Genomic DNA, 22011 nt, shown 5'->3' on the forward strand with positions numbered 1-22011 from the left:
GATGGTTTTCAGAACCACTTCTATTTATATTGTTTCATCATTTAAGTCAATTAATTAACTGAGTGTATTAGCATAATATCAGTTGTAACTAATAAGTCAGTTGATTAACTGGCTTAGAAATGAAACAACTTTCTGTTCTGTTTTAATATTTTGATAAAAAAATGTTTTATAATATCTGATGAAGTAGTTAGTGATCACTATTATGAAAACACGCATATAATATAAAAAAGAAAAAGCAGTAAGTATAACTTTATTATTATTATTGATGATAAGTTTATTTTATAGTGCTGTGATACTGAATTACAAATTCATAAACATATGGGTGTCTGAGAATTATCTGAACAAATTTGATGTCTAAAAAAAAGTAATAGTCCTAAATGGTTGGGGCTTTCTTTAAGCCCCAACCATTCATCAACAGGACTATTACTCATAAAGTTTCCCTTTCTTTTTTTTTTCTTTTTCCTGTTTAGCCTCCGGTAACTACAATTTAGATAATTCTTCAGAGGATGAATGAGGATGATATGTATGAGTGTAAATGAAGTGTAGTCTTGTACATTCTCAGTTCGACTATTCCTGAGATGTGTGGTTAATTGAAATCCAACCACCAAAGGATACTGCTATCCATGATCTAGTATTCAAATCCGTGTAAAAATAACTGGCTTTACTAGGACTTGAATGCTGGAACTCTCGGCTTCCAAATCAGCTGATTTGGGAAGAGGCGTTCACCACTAGACCAACCCGGTGAGTTATAAAGTTTCCCTTAGCATATACTATATGGCACTGTGATTATATATGTAACTGCATACATCAGTTGCCATGAATCTACAGATGAAAGCATAAATGCGTAGAGTGATTTGTAGAAAAAAAAATCAAGACACACAAGTTTGATGCAATTTAAAAAAATTTAAATGTAATTTGCATATTTAAATTTAAAGAAACTGGCAGTGTTGAGCATAAGAAGGGTACAGGCAAGTCTAGAATATCAGATGAAAAAATGAAGATCATTTGTCAGTCTTTTGTTTGCAGCCTTGGGAAGTCAACTTGGTTACACAAAGATCAGGAAACACTTTGTTTTCAAGTAATGACTAGCAAAACATTTCGTCCAGATTTCTGCTCTAAGGTCAAATAATACTTTACTAAAACTTCACTTCACTTTTTAGTCTTCACAGACCCTGTGGGTCCATGATTTCCATTGTCACCCTCATCCATATATCTCTATCATTTGCCTCCATCAACCAGTCATCATTGTGGCCTGCTTCTCTTGATAATTTCCCTCACCTACACTTCCCGTCTTTTCCTTGGTTGACCTGGTTTTCTGACTCCAATGTACTTTAGCTCAGAGCTTTTTTCTTCAGTAGTATTGTGTTCCATGCTTGCCATATGTCCTGCCAATGTATTATTTTAGATTTGACAATGTTCCTATGCCAAAGATCTGAAAACACTTTGTCCTGTCTCTTCATCTAACACTGGTCTGCATATCTTCCTTTAAATTTAGTTCTCAAAAGACATTAGTTGGTTTTCTAACTTTCTCTTACAGCCAAGTTTCACACCCGCAGATTAACACCAGCTGTATAATTGTACAGTAAACTTCTCTTTTACCTTTCTTCAGACTAATCTGGACATAAGAAAATTGTTAACTGACCAGAACCTTTTATTTGCATTTGAGATGTGATGAACCATTTCTTTGAATTCAGTTTTACAATTTATATTTACTCCTACATGTGTGAAATTACTCTTACCTTTCTGAATAAATAATCATTAATTCTAATGTATTCGTCTTTACTTATTTTTCCTTATTCACCACCATACATTTAGCTTTATCAACACTGATTTCCAGACCCATTTTCTTTGCATCTTCTTTAAGTTCCTTAACATGTATCTCAATATCCTAGTTCCCACTGTTACTAGTCATCAAGAAACACAAGAATTCTTAACCCTATTAACTTCACCTCGCCATCAGTAATGTCCTGTGCTATCCTTTCTAATGCTATGTTAAATACGAGGGGAGATAAGCCATCTTTCTGGTTAATCCCAATCTCTATTGTGAATACTTCAGAGTCTTCACCCAGAACTCTTCAAACAGATTTTTGTCATCCTTATTAGTTTCTTCCAGATTCTAAGGTCACTCATAGCAATCCAAACCCACGGTCTCATTAAATTGTCATATGCTTTTCAGAAGTCTACAAAACAGGAGAGTCTTAGTTTACTGTATTCCAATCTTTTGTAAAACAGCTGTCTCAGTGCAAAGATTTGATGTATCGTTGAGCAGTTACTTTCAAACCTGCTTGGTACTCTCCTATCACCCCTTTAGGTTTTTCTTCTAACCTACTTGCATTACCACTGGCAGTCAGTTTTATCTCGTTTTTCTTATCCAGTGGCACTATAACTTTCCCTTGGTAATGTTTCCTGCATCCAACACTTAACAATTAGTTTTGCGTATCTCCTTCAGAAGTTTCTCTCATCCTTCCTTTAACAACTCGCTGGATATGTTATTAAGACTTTATTCCATTTTAAGCATTTAACTGCTATTCTCACCTCCCCTAACTCTGGTACCTCCTTCTCAGCTGTATCGTGGATTTCCTCTTGGGTGGCTATACTGGGATTAATATTCATAAGCTCTTTGAAATATTCCCTCCACCTTTTTTTTTTATTTCCTCTCTGTCTGTTAGAATACCTCCAGTCTTGTCTTTCATCATAACCACTCTTGGCTGGAAACCCTTCCTATGTTCTTTAATGAAGCTAGAGAATCAATATACATTTTTCAATGTATTTTCTCATCTCTTCTACCTTCTCCCTTATGTACAATTTCTTCTTCCTTTAAAACACTCTTTTAGTCTCTTGTCTCTAGCTCTTGTACTCTTCCTTATGTTCCACTCTTCCACTTGCACTCATCATCAAACCACTTATTTCTTTTCTGTACCTTTCTAGCAGTTAGAGTATTTTTGGCTGTCATCTCAATAGTTTCCTTGATGCAGGACCAACTTGTATCAACATCTGTGACATCTTTGAGTAATGACTGTTTTTCTTTCAGCCTTTCATCAGTATAGGAGTTATAGAGCCAGCTTCTCCCTTGAATTTATTGTTTTTCTTTTTTAAGAGCTAATACTCTCTTTCAGTTTTGAAATTAGTAACATATAATCAGAGTAATGTATACTCCTCAATAAATTCTCACATCAATTATATTACTGTATCACTTTCTATTCAACAATAAGTGATCAATCTGGTTGCATGTATTCCCATCTGGTGAGATCCATGTTCCCTTACATATGTATCTACGAGGAACGGACATACTTTTGATGTACATGTCTTTTGACAGGACAAAGTTTATTAGTCATATACCATTATCATTAGAAGTTGTGTGTAGACTGTTAATCCCTGCTGTCTGTCTGTGGCAGCTTTCTTTGCCTAATTTGGCGTTCAAGTCCCCTATTACAACCTTCATCCCATACTGGCCAAAACTGTCATATACACTATCCAAAGACTTGCAGAATTCCTTTTTTACTACATCATCTTTGTTTTCAGTTAAGCATTTATTATACAAATACCTTTCAAATTCAGGTATGATATTCTAGGCATTGACAATCTTGTGAATGTCTGAAACATTCCATGCATTTGCTTCTTAAAAGGAAACCTGTAACTTCCCAAGTTTCTTGTATTGTGAGGATGTCTATTTTACATCTTTCTGCTTCATCCAATAGATTATTAAATGCACCAGGTTTAAAAAGTCTTTGTATATTACATGTCCCAAATCTTAGTACACATTTCTTGTCCAGTTTCTTCCTACATTCATCCTATCTGTTTCGAGGCTGATGTTTTATAACAGCAGGGGTTTTTTTTACAGAGAATTGGCCCCCTCATCCAACCCTAACGTTCTAGAGGGCAGTTTTGAGTCATATGGCTCTTGCCTATTTCATCAGTGCCAAGCCCACTGAAGAAGCATTACCCACCCTGCACTTGGGGGAAGTACCAGCACGTAAAAAACCTTCTTTTCCACCTTCATTTTCTTAATGAAAAGATAGAAAAAAAATAGGTCTCAGCATTGTATCTCCAGTAGTTTCAGGGACACTACTGATAGAACTTCAAAAATATATTGGTTGAAAAACATGCTTTTTGAGGTTTGGTAAAAATTAGTTTTTTACACTGCCAATGTCCAAACAAAACTTAGGAAAAATTTTGTAAAGAATTTCTAAAAAACTGATGCAATTAAAGCACAATAAAGCACAATAAAAACAAAATAACATTTTTAAAAACCCATTTTTACTGAAAATCAAACAAAAACACATTCTGAAAATCTTGCACTACAAAATAAGTTAAAGATACATTTATTTTTCTCAAAATAATTTTATAAAAAAAGTAAATTATTGTTTAAACTATTCATACATAATATTATATCAGCTGCTCAAAATTTGTACCTCCAGTATCAATGCACATTTCAGCAAAAAAATAAACAGAAATTTAAACAAAATCTTTTACTAACTGTAACTCAAATCAAAGCATATCCAGGCCTACAATCATATGAATTTTTCTCCTTATTTTAAAGAGGGGAATATTCCTCTAACACAGTAATTCTCAAGCTTTTTACCTCCACGACCCCCAAAAAGTAAAAAAAATTTATAATGAATATCTTGCAACCCCCAACCCTAACCCAATGAAATCTAGTTAAAACTATTTAGCTGTGTTGATATCAACAGTTATGACCATGCATGTACAAAATGTACAAACATGAGCAATGAGAGCAAACATGAGTATCACCTTCAAACATGCATACAATATGTTTGAGCACACTGTGCTCTCAGCAGTATAAAAGAGGCATAAGGGATTGCAGAACATCAGTTTAGTTTCGAATGCGAAGCATGCATACCTTTATTTAAATTTTAAAAGTGTAGTATCATTAAAAATAATAATTGAGATTTCTTTTTTTTAGTGTACAGTCAAATTGTATATCTGTTATTTTATTTTTTCAACTAGATTCTTACACAAAATAATTGTACAATGAGAGTTATTTAAAATTACGATTTACCTGATTGGATGGAATGCTACAGTGCACTGCTTGCTTTCAAGTCCTCTCCAATGAAAGCTTGAAGCCATTGAAATTAATCTGACACTTCGAAACTACACATCCAGATTATAAAAGAAAGCTTCCTAACAACATAGTATCAAGGCAAACTGATATATGGGTACCAATGTTTGTGATCGGATAATTCAGCAAGTGAGTTCAAATTAATTTTTTAGAATTCAATTTGATGAATCAACAGATGTAGCAAATATTTCTCAGTTCTTATGTTTCATGACCTATGAATGTGATAGGAACAGATCAGTCAAAGAAAGTATGTTGTTTTACAAATCATTACCTGGTTATGCAACACAGCAATGTCTTTTTGATCATTTTTATGAAGCTACCATAAACTACAACATAGACTGGACAAAATGTATTGCAGTATGTAGTGATGGTGCAAAGGCAATAACAGGAAAGGACACTAATTTCTGAAAGAATAATAATTTCAGAAAGAAGTCTGATGGTTACCACAGGGCTTAATGTTAACCCGGTCATTGGAACTAAGAGATGAATTAATATTTTTTCAGGATAAACAAATGCCATTCTCAGTGTTTTTACAGGATAATGAATATATGTTGCTGTTGGCTTACTTAGCTGATGTATTTTCACATTTAAACAACTTCAATGTGAATTTACAAGGACATGATAAAAACATTTTATTAATGACAAAGTTCATACTTTCATTAAGAAGCCTATCTGGATTATTTGGCTTCAAAGCAAAAACTTTGGTATGTTTCCACTCACTTCCGATTATACTGAGAAAAATTTGGATGAACAAGACACCAAAGTTATTCACCATAATTTGGACAGCATGAAGATGCATTTGCATGAATAGATGAATTTTCAGTTGCTGGAGTATTTCCTGGAAGATAAAAATGATTTCTTGAAGAGATGGATGGGTACTGAATCCATTTAGTGAAAACATTGTTGCAGCTGCTAAGTTACCAGTTGAGATTCACACCAGCTCACTGAAATGTCTGCCGACAAAATGTTAAACTACAATTCATATCTGAAGATTTAGTTAAATTTTGGCTTGCTTATCGAAGTGAATATGGAAATTTAGTCAAAAAAAGCATTGAAAATATTAATCTTTTTTTTCCACACCTTACCTCCGCGAAAAGGGGGTTTTCATCTAATGGTTGTGCTTCATCTAGGATGAACTAAAGATTAAGTAAGGAATTGTCTTTTATCACCTGAAAACAATTTGCTTTTGTGTGTTTCTAACATAGACCCAAGTATGGAGAAAATTTTAAATGAAAAACAAATGCAACCAATCTCACTGATTTATTTTCTTTACAATAAATGAATTTTTTTTCATAAAATGATTTCATTATTGTTTACATGTAAAATTGTGGGCTTATTTCGTGAAACCCCCCCTTTCATATCACCATGACCCCTGTGGGGAGTCACAACCCCCAGACTGAGAAACACAGTATTAATGTATGGCAGAAATTTTCTGAAACACTTTATACATACCAGTGTATATACATAGTCAAACCTTTATTATTTAAAACCTTCCAATTATAAACAACAGTAAATAATATACAATTTTACAATTAAAAATTCCTAGAAATAGTATTTATCTATAAAATACTCCAAACAATGAATACAACAAAATACTTGAGAAAACTGTAGATAAAATTTTAGATTCTTATTTATTCTCTTTTATATACGATATGATTTCTTTACTGTTCTCTCTTTTTAATACACTATTGAAATAAAACTGATTATACTACTATTAATTCATTATGCTCCTTTTTATCTCTTGTATTTTTATTTATGTGGAGAATTTTTCTGTTCTTTATGTAAGAGAATGATGTTCTCCTCTTACTGCATTAATCATTAAACACATGTCAAAGTTAATTTTTTGTATATTCAATCACATTACATTTATGTTTTTGCTAAAAATATATTGCACTCTGTTAAAATTTAAATTTTTCATAAAGCTAAATTTTTTCAAAAAGCATGATTTCTGGTGGAAACAGTGACATTGATGTTTGTGAAGGTAGCATATTAATTAATATGCAATGAAATAGTAACAAGTTTGCTGATAATTCAACACATTGCGGCTCTAAAAATGCTATAAGAGTAAAGAATGATCCCAGTTTTGAGTTAGCACTGTTTTTAATTTTAAAAACAATCAATCTCAATTGGAAAAAAGAAATAAAAAAATCTTAAATAGCAAAAACAATTCTGTTCATTTAAGATGATCTTATAAATAAAAATAGATGATCTCATAAAAAAATAGTTAATTTTTCCTTTAGAAAAATAAACAACGACAAACATTAGACTTCTAATAAGAACTTGTCTGACAATCCCAATGCTGTGTGGTGTATGGTCATCATTAAATTTTTTTCTTTTCATTATCAAAATTTGTCCTGAAATTCTCTCTCAATGTAAGATTGGTTTTGAAAGGAGAAATATGACCTCTACAATATACATCGACAACAATATTTTGTTGTCGACGAACCATGTGGAATCGACAACAAAATACTGTATTTTAAAAATGAAGAGTCACCATTTCTTAAAAATGATTCAATAAAAAAAACATGGTGCTGCACTTTCCACTCCTCACTGCAAGCGAAATAGAAAAAATGCAGACAGGTGAAGGCCACATAACCCCCCCCCCCACAAGCAAACTATTCTAGATCAGTTGTTTGAAAATTATTCTGTTTTTTAAGATAAACTTTTAATAATGCACATACAGAATAAAAATAAATTAATATAACAATTTAATTTGTTATAATTGCAAGTATAATCAACTAATATAATAATTTACTTTTTTAAGTAAGCATAATCATTAATAGGATACAGAATTATAACTCACCTGTAACTATTTCACCACAGAGAGATACAGGCGGTGGAGTTGTTTCAGGTAACGATGATGCTGATGTAATTGTAACCTGTACAACTTTTCCATTAAGATCAACAACTGCATACACTTGTGTAGGAATACCTGTAGCAGCAACTCCATGTGAGACTCCATTTACATAGAATATCAATTCTCCCTACACACAAAATAAAATATAAAAAAAAATTATGAAAATATTAAAGGAGTAAACAACTCAAGCTTTTTTTATAAAAGGAAATACATAATTTGCAAAAAGACTTGTTTGCAAGGTGTATTAAGTGGCAACAATGACATGAAATAAATGTCTAGAATGCATGACATGGACTGATTTTACACAAAAAAATTCTAAATCACAAATGCTTATTTTCAAAATGTATTTTATAAAATTAAATGTGAATGTATTATTTCTAGTTCTAATATGTCAAGTAAGACTTTAAATATATTTCACTCTGTTTTACAAGAACATATAACAGTTACATAAATCTTATGTCACATTTATTAAATTGTATTAAAATAAAGAAACCAAACCTTACTCAAAGCAAGAAAAAATTGCATAACTTCTTAAAGCTGCCATCAGTTAATAATCCCATTCTTTCAATTGTAATGTTACAAAATGACGTATGTGCCAAATTGCACAGTACTTGATTTTGCGCAGTTCTCATGCACATGTCCATTCATTGATGAATAGCTGCATCAGCATTGTGTTGGTAGTGCAAAGAACATTGTGCTGTAAGGTTGGAGTTGAAAATGGGTCTAACGATGGAGGAAAAAGTTTTCATTGTGAAGTATTATTTGACTGTATACAGAAATAGCAATTAAGGCAGGCCAAGTTTCAAGTTAGTGGCAGAACAATATCATGAACAATTTTATAAACCGGCACGAAGCAACACAGTTATGCTGTCTGTCGTTAAGAAATTTCCTCTTACTGGTAGTGTATTGTGTCAACAGAAGGGAAGGTCTGGTAGGCCAGTAACTGTGTCCATAAATGAGAATTATGGATGTAACCTCAATCAGGTTTTGGAGTTACCTAACAAAGTCTTTGATGAACATCCTTGAAAATGAACATCAGCAATACATCGCTTCGACAGTTGTTTAAAGACATAAGTGGATTTCCGTACCTAATTCAGATTGGACAACAATTGACGAACCAAGATATGGATACCAGGGTTGTGTATTGTAGAAGATTTTTGGCCATGGTGTACAAGGATCCAAATTTCATGCTCAATGTGTGGTTCTCCAACAAAAGTCACATTCACCTGGACGGTTTCATCAATCGCCAAACAACTTGCTTTCTTGGTTTTGACAGGCCAGACATTATTGTCGAGAAACCGTTAATTACGTAGCAAGCATGTGACAATATGGCGTACAGTGTCAGCACTGGGTCCATATTCCATTGATGATAATGGTATACCTCTTACTGTTACCCAGGAACATTATAGGAACATGGTGGACCAGCCATTTATTCAGGATTTACGGTTTTGTCATAGCAGGAACCTTCAGATGGATAGACAGTGGTTTCAACAAGACAGGCAACCAGTCACTTTGCTCGACAGTCTTTAGCAATGCTGCAGGAAACCTTTCAAGAACAAATCATTTCCAATTGAATTGAGTTCAACTACCCATCACATTCCCCTGAACTTACACCACCTGACACCTACAAGTGGGGAACGTCAAAAGAGAAAGTGTTCAGCAGTAAAGATCTATCCTGAACTGTGCCTGCATTACATGAGATCATCTCTGTTTTCAGGAATCTGCAGCAACCTGTGTTCCAGAATATTTTTGAAAATCTGCATGACTTTTATGAACAGTGCCCACAGCAGGGTGGCGCACATTTTGAATATTTATACTACAGAAATAAAAATAATACAGAATAACCACTCCAGTACTGTATATTTTGGCGCATACTGTACTATATAATGCAGCATTACATCAGATGTGTTCACTGTGACTGTGGTCATGGATCATTACTTTCTAGTAATTACTGTTATGTTTGACAAGTACGGTTCACTCTTATAATAAATATTATGAAATTAACCTGTAATATTTGTACAACTTGGCTGTGAGAAAGGAAGACCAAACAGTACTGTACATAGCAATATGAGGAATGGAATAGAACAGAAAAATATATACAGTATTTCATCATCCAAAATTATTTTCTTTTGTTTTGACTGTAGATCCTAATGATCTCATGAAAGTAAAGTGTCAATCAGTTAGATTTTGGATTCCATTCCAAGTTATATTTGAGACTATCTTTATTTATAAGCCTCAGTATTTGCATTTATTCTGAACTAGTATACTATTTGTAACGGAGGATATTTTAAAAAGAAAAATCATGATTTAAACATGAAAACAAGCTTTCAATTTTATAAGCAGTAATATGGCAGTGCAATTAAAAATTTCACACCCACTTTTATGTAAAATTTTGAAATATCACAACACTATTAATGTAATTAAGAACAAAATAAAAAAAACTAATTTAAAAAAAAATCTCAGTAGAAAACACAATCACGTGGAATCTTCATTAAAACTGCGGTTTACAAAATTGTTTTATAAAAAGGATGCGGAAGTGTATGGCCCTCTGATATGTCAAAAACTGAAGAAATCATGTCAAAAGTGATTAAAAGAGAGTTTGTTGCTACAAAGGCTGGTTTCTCCATTGAAAAACTATGCACAGCAGACAGAAAGAAACTAATTTTACAAAAGCTGAAAGTTACATAGGAAATGAACGGGCAATGTTCACCATGTAATGTTTATTTGCGTTTTACAAAATGATAATTTGCTTGATACATAAATAAAAAAATAAAAAAAATTAAAGAATAAAATTCAAAAATTAGTATTATATATAAGGTTTGTTTTAATTTAGAATTCAAACTCACTCTCTTGATCCACCCACATCTTATTTAATAAGTGTTTATGTTCTTTGCCATTATAGCTTTGTTTTTTACATTTTATTTATTTGCAATTGTCCTGAAGGTACTAAAATAGTGAAAATTATTAATTATTTACATTGCTGAGAAACACTTAAATATAATCAAATGAGCACACAACATGAGAGAAATATACAAAATGTAACAGCCAAAGTAAATTATTTAAACCTATTTATTGGTCAGAAGTCACACTGATATACTTTATATTTGATAAATTTTCTGAAGAATAACATTTTTTTCTAATAATAAATCTCTTTAATTTCCTGCTTAAATATATTCAAAGGCAACTCTGTAACATTCAGAAAATACATATTTTTTTTAATTTTATGGTATAAAAGTTACAATTCAGTTTGTTAAACAGATGTTTAATCCATATATCTGTAAAGTTCCTTGTCTGTTACGTGTGGGGTAATTGATGCTTTCTTATAAATTCTTACTATTTACTCTTATGTGCAATGCTAATGTAAGTGTTAAAATGTAAATACAAGGGAACGTAAAAACCTACAATTCTATGTGAAAGATGAGACATTTCGGACTGTTCTTGTCTATGACTTTAAGACAATCTTTGTACAGAAAGCCGACTTCAAAACAAAACAGCATACAATAATTGAATGTAAATACTGTCAACTTTTGTTAGAAAATTTATACTTCCTTTATTTCCAATCACTTACCATGTGTTTTGCTCGTTACTTTGACAATAAATTAGTTCAGTTATTCAAGCTATCCATTTATAATTTCTATTCTTTGATAAAAATGGAAGGATTTCAAGTTATTAACCACAAGAGTGTTTACGTAAAGAAAATGTCATTTCTTTGAAATCTGTTATTTTCATACCAATTTCTATTCAAAATTGAAAGTGCACTATGGACTTAATGTAACAATCATTATTAACTTTTAATTTTATGCAATTATAAATGATTATTAAGCTGATTAATGAACACAGGTCCTTCATTAAAACAATCTCTGGTAACTCTAATGACATGTGATACTCTATTTTTATTGTAATATAAATTTCAACTGTTCTAGTGATTCTTACCATCAGGACCTTAGAGATAGCTTGAACCAGCAATGGTACCTCATAGATATTGTGAACTATGTGAACTACTACCAATTGTGAATTTTTTATAGTAATTAATACAACTATTATAATTACATTATTTTTTCTGAAATAACAAAGTAATTACCCATCAACAAAGAATAAAGACTTAACATGCATAATAATATATCTTGGGTAAAATTATGTTATGTTAAAAAATTAAAATATTAGTAACTGATAATAGTTAACAGCTAGTTAATAATTTAAATGAATATTTGCATACATTTCTGGGATTGGATAGAAGTTCTCCTTACAGAAGCTCAAATCAATTTGCTGGTGACTTTAACATCCTCACAAAGAGAAATCTGTAGCAACAAATCTTTGACTTGGTTGATCCAAAATTATTCAGCAATATGTTACTCCCATCTAAGGTATAAGTACAGAAGATTTGTAGGTGGAATATTTTCCCAATGAAGGTCTTGAACTATTACTCTGACTTGAGGAGATCTTGAACCTGACTCAATAAGTGGGATTATTTGACGGGGGGTTTTTCTGTGTGCAGATTCTTCCTTTTGGCCTATCTGATTCCTTCCTTTACCCTGTAACTTTTGGCTAGAAGCTCACAGAGTCCAAGTTACAGTAATCAGTTACTCTTTAGTTATTATTTTTGTTTTTTTTCTTGATATCGCAACATAAGCTAGAAGCTTGGATGTGGGATATAGAAATGGAATTTTTCAGCAAATGAAAAATGCTATGCCTGACTGGTTCAAACCCAGAACCTATGTATGAAAGGCCAAGACACTGCCAATCTGCCACAGAGATCGGCAGTGGATAGTTACTCTATTTTTAATATTAATGGAGCTTAGAGGAAGAAGCAGCATAATATGGACTTATCTGAGGGCTAAAGAAAACCAAATTGGGGGTGAGGTGGTTTTGAATAATGTTGATCTTCTAATCCCTGTTAATGCACACATACAAATGACAATTTAATACAATATTAGTTAAACAAGTAATAAAACTAGGATTTTCTCTGCTGCATTTCTAAATTATATGAGTGTACGTCACCTGAAATTAAAATAGATTTTGGTAATTTAGAATGATATACTTGAGTTTTACTTAATAAAAGATTTGTCTAATACATTTGAAGGAGCAAGTGAAGCTAAATGATATTCCATGAAAATAGTGTCATAATTAATGTAGAGTAATCACTTTGCAGTTGGATTTCAAAGATAAAATTACTCATTTTTTCCTATATAGTTGCAGAGTATTATTTCAATAAACAGAAGGACTAACAGAAAGTGTATGAAAACTGGACAATTGTGTAATCTTCTAATCACATCCGATATCTTAATTTACTAATTAATTAATGACAATTACTACTACATGTAGATGTGCATTATTCAAATGGTTGTACTTTTTTACTCAATTATTAGCATACTTTTAACAATTATTAGCATTTTCTTCAAAAACATTTCCCAACTTTAAAATAAATGATGTAAATCTTGATAAAGAAAGGATCGTATGGGATAATTCAACTGAGATGATATTAAAAATTCAAATTTTTAAATTTGAACAGGTCAAACAATTGCAATTTAATCTTACCTCGGAAGTTTTTAGAACGCCAACACGATCTCCTTCATCTATTTTATCCAGATCGATACTATAATCATCAACAATAGATCTTCCATTTTTTATTACGGAATGCCCTGCCAAAATCTGCACAAATATTGAAGTATAATATTGAAACAATATAATTTAATGTTGTTCAATTTTTAATCTTTTATAAGAAAAATTAACTTAAAACAATAGAATGAATAACAATATCTATAAAACACAATTAGAAAATTATAATAAAATTGAATACTTCTAAATTAAGATCTACCACATCAGTAAAAAAATTAACTACTAAAAATTGTAACCAGTAAGAAACTACAAACTTAAAAATGTGTAACAAAGATGGTAGTATAAATACATGCATATAGCTAACTAGCTATTAATCAGCAACTACTAAATATGCTAACCAAAAAATTTTGGCAATGCATGAAAAGTAAGTAAATAACTCACTAAAAAAATAAGCTAAACTCGTTAAAAAAAGAAGAAAAAAGTGTAATAATCACAATAATTGACAAAAAGTATAACAAACTATAACTTAGTACAATGAATTTAAAATTAAATTTTAAAGAAGAAACTATTAACATGAATATGAAAAATGGGAAAAATAGTAACAACTGATAAATTAAATAATGAAAATAAACTGTTTTAATGCTTGAATCTAAGAACTTAACATCATTATGTATTCTCAAAAGATAATTGAAAAGTACTACTTTTGAAAAATTATAAATGGATATAATTTCAAACAGTAGAAAAAAGTAAACCACAATAAAGAACCTGTAAATGGGAAAATCTAACTAGGAAGTTTATTACAAAAACTTATTAATTAAAGCAGCAAGGTCGCAAAACTCTCAGAATTATTTCATCACACTTTCTTTATTCAAATTAAATTCTACTTGATAACAGACAATTTATTAAAAAAAAGAATCAGTATGCACATGCCTAACAGTATCAATTTGCTTACTTTGACAAGTATAGCTCGCTGTGAATTCACACAGACCCCTATATTGTCTCACTAGTCACTGTATGCATGTGTCTCCTTGTGGAATCAAACCAGCAATTTCTTTTTTTTGAATGAATTACACTTTAAGATGTTAGAATAGACATTAGATACAGAATACAAATGATGTGTTTGATTTGATAAATCTAATGATGAGTAAATTATAAAATAATAAAAAATAAACTATGATATTTATTAATCCCTTACTGAAGATTTTATTTCAGTGAAATTTAAATGAGAAAAAAAGAGTCTGTAAAATAATTTTATTAGTTTCACTAAATTGTGTACCTCTTGTGTTATTACTTTTTGTTCATAAGTTTTTTAAATTAGTCTATTGGACAGAAAAACTCTTTCTGATTTGGACATAAATAGTGCACAAAAGTCTGAATTAAAAATTCATACATTAAAATAGTTTTTCTTCCATACCAGTCACTATAGGACCACACAGATACTCCTTCATTCCAAATACTCAAATACTCCTTCATTCTTTCACTGTGCCTTCTTTCTTCCGACCACTTTAAGTTAGCGCAATCTTTCTTATCCTTCAGAATCCCTTTAAATTCTAAGATTTTTTCCAAACCACTTTCTGTCTTTTAAATCTATCATGTTTATGTTTGCTACCTTAGGGCCTCTTTAACCTGTTTGAACCATTTAATGTTTGACTTGTCACCATTACTGGTCAAAAATTCTTTTTGTAAGTATGTTTGAATTCATTCTTGTCAGATGTTCGTAGAATGCCAGTCTTCACTTATGTATTGCTTCCACAATTCTATCTAACTCCCAACAAAGTTCCTAATTTTTCTTGGCCCTAGGATTTTCCTTAGTATCCGTCTTTCAGCAAGTTCCAGTTTATCTACTTCCCCTTGGTTCAGAGCTGGGTATTCTGCCACATATAAAACTCCTTGTCCACTCCATTTGGGTGAATAACTTCACCCAAGTTAAATATTCTCCTCTTCTTAATTCTTTTGAGCACTGTCCATAATAATTTTAGTGTATTCTTAATATATGTCATATACTCTGTTTTTTCTATGGAAATTTATAATAAGCATGCCTTTTTAGCCATTCTGTGTAAATCATTTAGTTGCTGTTCTGACATTTCTATATCTTTTGCCAAGAAGGCGAGATCATCTACAAAGCCCAGTAAGTCAATGTTCAGATTCTCCTTCGCATATCCCAATATAACTTGCTTCAGGCCTTTATCTTGGTAAGCTTTCCTCCATTCTCTTATGACATTTTCCAAGACTACACTAAAGAGAAGCGGAAACAGTCCATCTAAACAGTCCCATATCCGATTCCTGTTATTAATAAGTAATATAATTAAATAATAATTAGCAAATTAAAAATAATAATAAATGACTAATTAATAATAAATAATACTAATAATTTTTCTTGCCATTTTTTAAATCCCAAATTTTAATTTCATTCCATAAAAAACAGTATTTTAAAAATTATTTTCATGGATAATACCAGCATGGCAACAGCTTAAGACATACAATTAACTAAAATAGAAGCTTAAATATAAAAAATTAGGATCACTTTCACTTGATACACGCTGTACCTGAAACTATTCAGTAACTGAGCCAATAGAATGCAACGTCAACGTACAAGCCAAAAATGAAGTGAGCATAGTTTTTCTATTTAGTCCAGACCAAGGTTAAAGTGTACTATAATTTTCATGTAAGCTTTTTTTAACTGATATAATGAGTTAATTGAAGTTACACTTGAATAAAGAAAGGATTTTAAATAATTCTGGGAAATTCTGAGCCTTCAATCTCTTAATTTAAAAGCCAGCATTGTTCAAGTTTACTAATTAATGCACTGATCCATCAAATTAATTTCTGCTACCAATTTTTCTCTTTCATGTTATGATTATTTCTTATGTATAACAATTACTAAATATGCAATTAATATATTTGGACTTGTAAAGTTGTTGGTAATTTTTATTGTCATTAATAAATAAAATATTCAATAAAAAGCCAAATTATCTAATTTTTTTTTCTATCTAGTGAAAACTTATTATCTTTAGAGGTAGTCTAAAAATAACAATTGATAAAACTATTCAGCAATACAGAAAAAAAAACACACAATATAGAAAAGTTTCTACTAAATTTAACTTTAATAATAATAATCATTACACAAAAAACTATATATATTACATATATAAATTTAACTATTTAAAAATTACCCATGATCCTCCACGTAATTCAGAGGCAACTGCAGGGAAAACCACAGTTCCTGGATCACAGGCAGTAACTCCTATTTCCAAACTTCCACTCCATGAGTGTATCTGTAAAAGTAACCGCGTAGCCTGTTAATTTGATTTCAGATAAAACACTTCTAAATATTTATTACCTTAGTCAATTCTGACTTCATGGCTTCTCCACAAACAGCTTGTAACTGGCTGACATATCTCCACTGCACATTTGCAGTAGCCACAGGCAATCTATAATCTTCTTAAAAATAAAGTTTGCCAACAAGCATATGTACGTTTGTTCATAGAACAAGAAACAAATTCACCTATGCAATGTCAAACCAAAATATCATATACTAGTATACTTTTACAAGAAAATTTTTGAAAGAATTTTTTGAACCAGTTTTACAAGCTTAGCTTTAGAAGATGCTTTGGAGATCAATATGAATTAAAACAATATAAGATGGCTCACAGTGTTCTGAGTGAAAATGCGCAACCATCATCTCATGTTAAACAAAAACTTTATTTGACCAACCTAGCAGGAATTTCTAGCATCCACCAAACAGATCTATGTCAAGTGATAACATTTCTTCTCTTCATGATGTAAACTTCTGACTGGCTATCGATGCTTTGAAAGTAATAAGGACCTCATGGATGGAGTTTAATAACTAGCTGGATATCCTAACATGGACTACTTTGATGTAATTCTGCAAAAACCAGTACTGCATTAAATACCTGAATGTGGAGACGTAATGTAAATATACTACACATACATAGGTAACTTAAAAATTTTAAACCAGAAACATTTTTAAATTTAAAAAAAATTCAGAATCTGCAATCAGATAATAAAAATATAAATATTAAAATGTACTATTTTCTTTCATCAGAACATGTCTTTTTTGTGATGTTATTAGAAGTTCTGAATATTGTGTACTCTTATGTTGAACAGACTATACACCAGAGTAAGCAGTAAAAATTTGGCAATTCTGAGAAATTACTTGATCACCTTCAATTTTGTTCACATTTGTTTAAACTGAAATTATTAGTTTGTTTAGATGGAAATATAGTAATTACAGAGGGAGACACCTCTGTAATTCCTCTGATAGGGGGACTAATTCTGTGCTATTAGTCATGGTAGGGCAGATAAACAGTTTACGAAGAGCACAGTCAAACATCTTCGATGGCTGACTCTTGATAACTATTACAGTTAGTTTACTGTTTATCCCCCTCTTTAAAAATTCTTACCCTAAACTCTCTCCAGAGAATGGAGATCACTATAACTAAAAAAAACTGACTAGAGTACTGACTACAAGTCGTGGACTTTAATTTTCAAAGGCCACCTGCTGTCAAATCCTACTTTCTGATATTTAAATCTTGTGTTTCCCTGTTCCTAAGCATATCTACTATATTATATAAAGCATGAAAAAATTGAAGTTGATCAAGTAATTACTCAGATTACCAAAACTTCATACCCCTAATTGGTTGCATTGCTGCTTCTGTGTTAATGGAAAGCAATTTTGACTTTTGCTGTTTTCTATTGCTACTTTGTATGTTGGTTATTATATTTAGTTTAAATATCACTTTTTTATTAATAAATTGTGGTATAGCCCTGTTCTTATCTACTCTGTTGTTATTAGCAATCCTTTTACTGATTAGGATAACAAATATTCTTTCGCTTTGTGGCAAAGATTATATTATGTCAGTGTAATTATTTATTTAAATAGGTGGCTTTTTTTATGCAAATAATAATAGCAGGCAATAATGTTAGTATATGGAGCTTTCCTTTAATGGAGCAAGATGCCTGTGCATTCCTGCAGGAGGACGGTGTTCTGAAAATTTGGACATGCCATAATGGGCATAAATGAAGCTATATTTTGGTGAACATAATATAGTGGTGCTGTAATTTTCACACTTGTCATAGCAAAGTTAATTTATGTAACTGTCTAGAGAATTTGCATCTTCCCTTTTTTACAGCTGTGATGTTTATATACTGCTGGACTGAGGAGCTGACGTTTGTTATGTAGTGTGTGAGTGTCAGTTAGATATGGGCATTAAAATGCTATTGTCAATTGCAACAAATATATGAGGGAGGTATGCATTGATACATTAGCTAGACAGCCAGCCTGGATAGAGTAATCAAAATTTATAAGGGTCTGTTCTCAAAAAGAAAGAATAATGCAGTTCGTGTCTCACCACAGCAGTCTACTTTCAGCACTTACTGTCGTGAAAGTTTCTTAATTATGGTTCCAGATCGGTCATAGGCTACTCTGTTTAAAGTAATTACAGCCAATAGTTCAGGGTCGGCTATCTTCTATGATTCTTGGATAGGGTACTGCACTAACGCTCTCGAGGAACCATGGATCAAACATATCAAGGTTAACCACTGATATAATTTCAGTGACCCTGAATGTGGTACACATGTTTCCACTGAGGGAATGTGGGGAAGAGCTAAGTGGTGTAATAAGCATCACTGGAATAGGCCACAAGCATCTTGAATCATACATAATGAGTTTATATAGCGATGTGTGTTGGCTGCAGATGACACTATCAAATAAGTTTTCCATGACACTTCTGTTTTCTGGCCATCAGATTAATTAATGTAATAAATAGGATATTTTTTCAAAATCAAGTGTCCGTCCCTTCACATTTTATAAATTATGATTTATTTTTATTTTCAAATTTAAATTCTACCATAGTAATAAATCCGTAACATCCATTAATTCACAGTTTCTCACACAATGTCACAATACCATATCTGAATCTCAAAAACAGTTTTTTCTTTCTGTTCCTGACACTTTGGTCCACCCAAAATTTTTTTTTAATTCATCTATTCATAAATTAAAATGTGACAGAAAAAGATTACAACTAATCTCTCTCCTTTGTTTACTGTGACTTGCCTTTCCTTGTTATATATAGATACAAACAAGTTAATGGGAAATACTTAAATGTTTTTCAATAGATTCAGTAAATAAATAAATGCATGCGATAAGTACATATTTGAATCACATCTTTCCATCAAGATAACAATAAGACACATTTATAAAATAACCTATTTTATATCTACATAGTGATAACATGTAAAATCAGATGACAAATTACAAAATAAACCTTTGGAAATTACATAACCCCAACCACAACTAATCGAATAATTATTATTACAGTTTTTATGTGACTGTAAAATGTACTTAACTAAAATTCAAAACATTTTGGAATGAAAATGTAGAAAGTATATGATTAAATTCCTACATAATAAATGAAAATCTTCCTAACAAATTTTAACTTAAATTGCATGTAACGTTATGATTTTCAAAAACATCAAAATACACTTATTGAAGTAAGAAAATTATGATTTATTAACATATAAATAGTATTTAACAAGCCGCTTAACCTTGTTTATAAAGATAACTACCTTGCGATCGATTTTTATTTCAAACAATTCATTGTCAAATAATGGTTCATTACTTATCGCTATTCCATGATTGAAGATTGAATTATTTCTATTGGCAGTACGATTGTTATTACTTAATGAAACAGGAATACCACATCTATGATGGAATTCAGCCATAACAAATATTAACACTGTCTAATACTAGACATTAGTACCGCCATATTGTTTTTAACAGCTGATCGAATGCCATAGAAATTACATCTCCTTGACCCAAATGCTTATCTGCAGAAAGTAGCCGGGAACTTCATACGCCTCCGACACAGCCCCCAAATTTTTGTTGCAAATGTTGCCAGTAACGTTAGTCAAAAAGAATACCATATTTACTCCATTTGCGGTTTATAATTTTAAAAGTGTAGATAAAGAACAATGGAAGATATATATACTTACGGCAAGCCATTTAACATAAGTTAGTCTAAATTTAAAAAGAAAAACTGTAAACATTATTCTCTACAAAAATAGAATATTTATAAATGTTATAACAATCACTGAAAAAGTGAAACAAAACTATTATAAAAATTCAACCTAATGTACTTATATATTCATCAGTAAATGTGTATAGTTCGTTGTAGCGTCTTGGCCTTTCATCCGGAGGTGCTGGGTTCGTATCCCTGTCAGGCATAGCATTTTTTATACACTAAAAAATTCCATTTCCATATCCAGTACTTTGCCACCATTCCCAAAACTTATCCTGGTTTCTCTGAAGTGCATGGAAATGCGAAGTATGTGGTACTGAATTCTACAGCATGACCAACCAATAACATACACTAATTGGTAAGAGTTCGTTTATTAAACGTGACTCATAATATAAAAAAATTCTACAAAAGGCCATAAGTCTTAAGTTTTGTAAGCGTAGTTTTCATGCAGGTTTTAAGGCGTATTTCAGACGCTGTTGATGGAACTCTATGTTCGAGAACTTACTGTACCTTTAAACAAATAGTCATTTTGTACTTAGTATATATTCTGAAATTTATAATTATTAATTACTTAAGCGTTGAATGTATGTACACATGCACCACAGTGCTGAATTCTACGCTTCTTTACGTAATGTTGTGAAACACCTCCACAAAGATTTCTTGCATGCTGTTATGGACTTCGTCTCTGGCATATTACATTGAGATAGACAGGTTTTGATTATTCTCCAGTGAAATGTCAGGGCTCATGGTAGCCATTTTAATGACCCATCAACAACTCAGACTAGAATCATTTTAATAACCCGGATTCTTATTCAATCACAAAAAATGATCAAAACATTTTTATATTCGTCTTTTTTAATTTGATTATGGACTTTAAAAGCAGGGAAACCAACAGCAGTAATGAAATTGCGTTAAGTACCGAACACCATGTCATTTTCAAAACAGTAGGAACAAGGAATTGCCAGACGGGGTATTGGAACTTTAGATTTACTGTAACCATGCAGCATCAGGGTGGGACAACACACACATCTGTGTGTGAGCATGCTTTCAGGGGCAGCAGAAGTCTGCTTCATTCCTCATCCATCCCATACACTTATTTTTACACAAGCATAACACTTATTACAATTAATATTAAAAAAAAACAATTTTATTAATGATTGCTTCATTCAGTGAAAAATACATAAGTAAAAAGAAAAAAATGATAAATTGGTAATTGCACTGAAATCAGATAGTTCTGTGCTCTCAACTGATTCAAGATGCCAGCCTCTGTGATGCAAATGGTAGCATCTCACCATTTCATCCAGAGGTCCCAGATGTTAAAAAGAACTGATTCACAATAGACTGAATATTATTAAAATAATATTGGATATATGTAAACAACATCTACTACAGTTTATGAAATTCTAAAAATAACATAGTTTGTTGAATGAAGCCATGCATGAAAAAGGAATGATTTTTCTCAATCGACAACATAAAAA

At 31.4% G+C, this 22011-nt stretch overlaps 1 protein-coding gene across 1 annotated transcript in view; it reads right to left on the minus strand.

Moving 5' to 3' along the window:
- Neurl4 (neuralized E3 ubiquitin protein ligase 4) overlaps nt 1-20285 on the minus strand; it is a 118378-nt gene extending 98093 nt beyond the window's left edge. Inside the window, exons 1-4 of the mRNA XM_075355773.1 lie at nt 20082-20285; nt 16667-16768; nt 13473-13586; nt 7884-8064 (exon numbers count right to left, since the gene is read on the minus strand). Of these exons, the coding sequence (XP_075211888.1) occupies nt 7884-8064; nt 13473-13586; nt 16667-16768; nt 20082-20237 (553 nt within the window). The 5' untranslated portion in view covers nt 20238-20285. The remainder of the gene's footprint in view (nt 1-7883; nt 8065-13472; nt 13587-16666; nt 16769-20081) is intronic.
- Between the last annotated feature and the right edge of the window lie 1726 nt (nt 20286-22011).

Source organism: Lycorma delicatula, chromosome 2 (genome assembly GCF_047948215.1).
Source record: "Lycorma delicatula isolate Av1 chromosome 2, ASM4794821v1, whole genome shotgun sequence".
Classification (NCBI taxonomy): domain Eukaryota; kingdom Metazoa; phylum Arthropoda; class Insecta; order Hemiptera; family Fulgoridae; genus Lycorma; species Lycorma delicatula.